The sequence below is a fragment of the Vespa velutina genome, chromosome 11 (genome assembly GCF_912470025.1).
Source record: "Vespa velutina chromosome 11, iVesVel2.1, whole genome shotgun sequence".
Classification (NCBI taxonomy): Eukaryota; Metazoa; Arthropoda; class Insecta; order Hymenoptera; family Vespidae; genus Vespa; species Vespa velutina.
This window is the reverse complement of record NC_062198.1, coordinates 6264784-6269783: the sequence shown is the minus strand read 5'-3', so window position 1 is coordinate 6269783 and position 5000 is coordinate 6264784. Positions and strand designations below refer to the sequence as shown.

At 31.3% G+C, this 5000-nt stretch overlaps 1 protein-coding gene across 2 annotated transcripts in view; it reads left to right on the top strand.

The window, feature by feature from the left end:
- The window catches only part of LOC124952822 (acidic leucine-rich nuclear phosphoprotein 32 family member A), a 10627-nt gene extending 7086 nt beyond the window's left edge, over positions 1-3541 (top strand). For both annotated transcript variants that reach the window (XM_047503290.1, XM_047503289.1), the window contains exons 2-8: positions 1843-1986; positions 2104-2223; positions 2326-2438; positions 2569-2669; positions 2769-2833; positions 2961-3069; positions 3211-3541. In XM_047503290.1, coding sequence (XP_047359246.1) covers positions 1843-1986; positions 2104-2223; positions 2326-2438; positions 2569-2669; positions 2769-2833; positions 2961-3069; positions 3211-3269 — 711 coding nt within the window. In that variant the 3' untranslated portion in view covers positions 3270-3541. The remainder of the gene's footprint in view (positions 1-1842; positions 1987-2103; positions 2224-2325; positions 2439-2568; positions 2670-2768; positions 2834-2960; positions 3070-3210) is intronic.
- The last annotated feature ends 1459 nt before the right edge of the window (positions 3542-5000 follow it).

The window sequence follows — 5000 nt, the reverse complement described above, 5'->3', positions numbered from 1 at the left end:
AATGTCAAACGAGAAAATATATGGATGAATTAGATAGATAGATAGATAAATAAATAATTTATCTCGTAGATAAATTGTTAGATAGATATGTAAGTACTTTAAAAAATATACGGATATATTTCGTTTTGTCATATCGTTCAGATGAGAGAGTGAGAGAGTAAATAAGAGGGTTGCCTTAGATGTATGGAATACAAAGTCGAGTAGGTTATTTTCCCTTTTTTTTTTTTTTTGTTTTTTCTTTTCAAAATATTTCAGATCTCGTCTCCCTGTTTGTCGTGCATTTCAAAGACGCGCGCGCGCGCGTGGGCGTTTGCTATTACGCACGTTCCTTGTGACGTAGATTCTACTACTGCTTCCGATGATGATGATATTGATGATGATGATGTAGATGATGATTATTCTAGTGACGTAGGTGATCGTTCGAAAGCCCCGCGCAAACGATGTTCCGCTTACTCCTCTAGTAAAATACTTGATTAATTTTTTTATATGTATGTGTGTGTGTGTGTGTGTATAAAATAAATTTAATAAATTTATCTAAATGAAACTTCATTTGACTAGCTATCGAAAGATAGTTTGAAATTTTGGCGGCAAATGAATTTTGAATAAAATTCACGTTATAATTATTATCATTCATGACGATGATTCAATTTATTTTTAGATTTTTCTCTCTCTCTCTCTCTCTCCCACTTAGTTTTTATATAATAAAATCAGAGATTTTATATTATACATAATAAACTTGAACACAGGCCCTTTCGTTTTGTCTTTTTTTTTCTTTTCTTTTTTCTTTCTTTTTTTTTTTTTCTTTTCCCTTTTTATCTTTTTTTTTTTTTTTCGGCGGCGGGGAGGGGGCAGCGCAAACGACACCGAGCACACGCGGATTCGTTAACCAAGCAGCGTCGCGTGCCGGCTGGCTGTGTGTTTCTCTCTTTTTCTCGTGCCGGTAAATAAGACGACGATGACGCACTACTATATGCATTCTCTGTGGTTTGCTTTCTTTCCCTCTATATTACTACACATCTCTCATTCGATCCCCTCTCGCATAACCTTTATTTTTTTCTCTCTCTTTCCTTTTCTCACACATACACCTCCTTTCTCCCCTCTCCCCTCGGTTTTTATACTCCTCTTACACCTCTCCATTGCCTACTCCTTTTCCGTTACGTTCGTCGTTCTCTTTTTCCACCCTTTTCCCCACCCTTTCTCTCTCTCTCTCTCTTTCTCTCTCTCTCTCTTTCTCTCTTTCTCTCTCTATCTATCTCTATCTATCTCTCTCTCACTCTTTCTCCGATCAATAAAATAGCCCATCTTCTCTCCCGCGAAAGCTTATCGGTCGTTCGAATGTCAACGACGAAAACTTCTTTTTCCTTTTCTTTTCTTTTTTTTCTTTTTTTTCTTTCTTCCCTCCCCCACCTCCACCCCCACCCCCTCCGCACCTTCCCTCCTCTTAATCGCGATTCATATGATAATGAATCGTTTGAAAAATGAACGAGAAAAAGAATAAAATAGGAGGGAAAAAAAAAAAAAGGAAGAAAAAATGGTGACAAGATACGATTGTGAAATTGAAAAATAATAAAAAATGTATTAGTATAAGTATTTTTTAATGATCGATTTATCAAAGAGGAAGAGAAAAAGAGAGAGATTTCACTGATAGTTCAGCGAATGAATTTGATAATCTGTTATCTTTTTTTATATCTTTAAAAAATATGCCTATTGTTGTACGTTTATTTAATATTGTTACGTTTTCTTTTTCTTTCTTTTTTCATTTTTTTTTGTTTTGTTTTGTTTTGTTTTGTTTTTTCCTTATTGATTTCAATTGTAACATAGAAAATATTCTCTTATTTTCAGATTAAAGAACTGGTCCTTGACAATTGTCGGAGTACATATATCGACGGTCTGACGGATGAATTTGTTGCATTAGAAGTCTTGAGTCTTATCAATGTAGGTCTTACCAGTCTAAAAGGTTTTCCAAAGTTGCCCAATTTAAAAAAGGTTAGCAATTATATAAAATTAATTATTTCACCTATGTGCCTATGTATCGTACATATATACATATAAGCGTATATATATTATATAGAATTTATTTTTTAATATTTTTCTATCGTGCAGTTGGAATTAAGCGACAACAGGATTTCCGGGGGAATAAATCTTTTGCACATGAGTCCTAAAATAGATTATCTTAATCTTAGCGGGAATAAAATCAAAGATATTGATACGCTCCAACCATTGGTAAGTTTATATATATATATATAATTTCTTGTTGCAATATTTTTTGTTTCTTTTTTTACAATTTTATAATCTATAATTTTTTTTTTTTTTTCTATATCGCAGAAAGAATTCAAGAATTTGAAATATTTGGATCTCTTTAACAATGAAGTAACAAATGTTGACAATTACAGAGAGAAAGTCTTCAGTCTTGTTCCCAATCTACGATATTTAGATGGGTACGATATATTAACTTCATGATTTATCGTATAATATATTTTTATATGATGACTATCATAAAACCTTTTATTTTATTTTATTTTATTTATTCATTTATTTTTTTTTTTTTTTTTTTTTTTATATTTTTAGTTTCGACAGGGATGATTGCGAAGCAGAAGATAGCGAAGATGACGAAGTGAATGGTAATGAGGATGGTGATGGAGAAGTTAATGAAGAGGACAGCGAGGAGGGTAAGATTAGAAAATATAATTCGTTATTGCTGTAATAGAGAAAATATTAATTAGAATAAAAATGACATACTTTTGAATATGTTTTTTTTTTTTTAACAGGCTCTGATGAAGAATCCGGTTATATACCGGGTGATTTAGCATCGGTCTATAAATATACTTATGAAGTAAGTTTAGATATTTCTGTTAATAGATTTACTTTTCGATATTAATGTAAATTCAATTGTGCTATAATTCTTTTTTATTTATTTATTTTTTTTTTTTCTTTCTTTCTTTTTTCTTTTCCTTTGTTAGGATGATGACAGTGACGAGGAGGATTACATGGGCGAAGAGGAGGAAGAGGAAGATGATGATTATGATATAGTTGAAGTTGAAGTTGAAGAGGAAGAAGAAGAGGAAGAAGGTAAACAAAAATATTTGTTTAATAAATATATATATATATATATATATATATATATATTTCATGTATCATTATTATATTATTTTCTCTATTTATAATATAAATTTATTATTTAAATTTATCATATAAATTTCCTTTTTATAGAGGCGTCTCCTGCCCGTGGGAAAAAAAGAAAACATGAAGACGTGGAATCAGGGAACTAGAGAATCCTAAAGTAAGGAGAACAGGCATCCGATACTGTTTTTAAATGAGTGTAAAATTCTTATAAATAATAACAATAATTGCGACGCGCTGAGAGTGGAAATACAGCTGGGAATCAAACCTAATTGACCGACCAATGAATGACAGAGAGACTACAAGTTTAGTAGTGGTGTGAATTTATCAGTAAATCATTAACTGAATAATTTTGTTTGTGAACAAAAAAATAATAATAATAATAATAAAGAAACGAAAAGGAGAAAAAAAAAGATAGAAAGTAAGTAAGAAAGAAAGAAAGAAAGAATGAAAGAAAGAGAGAAAGATAGATAGAAACAACAACAAGAACAACAACAATAACAACAACAACAACAACAACAACAAAAACAGCAACAGCAAGAGGAAAACGAAATAAAAATTATATAATAGATATTAACGCAGAAAGAAAAAGATGGCGAAGAAGAATAAAAAGAAAAAGAAGTGGAAGAAGAAATAGAATAAGGATGAGAAGAGGGATGCGAGAATGGAAAAATAATGTGGAACGGGATATATAATAATATGATGACATAAAAATAATAATAATAATAAAAATAGGACTGCATTCCAGCTAGACAAAGCACGTTTTAGTTATACTAACGATATTTTATATAGAGTATATAGTTAGAGTATTAGTGGTGTTGCATAGTGTATGGATGATGGGGGTGGGTGTGTGGATTGGGTGGGTAGATTGGGGAGGGGTTGGGGAGGGATATTAGGTCAGATATTAAAAAAGGACTCGGATAGAGAGAGAGAGAGAGAGAGAGAGAGAGAGGGAGGGAGAGAGAGAGAGAGATATGGGGATGGTAGAGAAAGAAAGAGATGATAGCAAAGCTGAGATGAGAAGATGGGGGTGGGAGTGGTAGACGTGAAGACAAGAGTGGCGGGGAGGTTTTACACTTGAAGGAGCATATTTGTCTGTTAGCTCCAGTCGGCCAAAGGCTTGTCACGCTGGAATGCAGTCATCATCGTTAATCAGTAATAAGGTTACATAAGTTACATTTTAAATATACATTATTATTATTATATTGTACCATGAATATAAGTATAGAGAGAGAGAGAGAGAGAGAGGGAGAGAGAGTGAGAAAGAAAGAGTGAGAGAGAAAGAGAGAGAGTGAGAAAGAATGAGAGAGAGAAAGAGTGAGAGAATGAGAGAGAGAGAGAGAGAGAGAGAGAGAGAGAGAGAGAGAGAGAGAGAGAGAGAGAGAGAGAGAGAGAAAGAAAGAGAGAGTAAAAGAGGAACAACTTTTGTACAGGTTTACACACAACCATACAATTATAGAGAGAGATTGATGCTTGATCTATATGATGCATCATCATCTCTTGTGATGACTTTTGGGACAGAAAATAAAGAAATAAATAAATAAATAAATAAATAAAAAAAGAAAAAAAAAAGAAAAAAAAAATGAAAGAAAAGTTACATTTAAACAAAACAAAAAAAACAAAGAATGTGGATATTAAGGTATGATATAATATACATACATGTATATATATATATGTATATATATATGTTTGTATATATATATATATGTGTGTGTGTATGTATGTATGTATGTATATATAAAATTGTGTGCTCATTTTTAATCGAGCTTTCGTAACATTTCACAAACACATATTATATATATATATATATATATATGAAGTATATGTATATATATATATATATATATATATATATATATATATATATATATATATATATA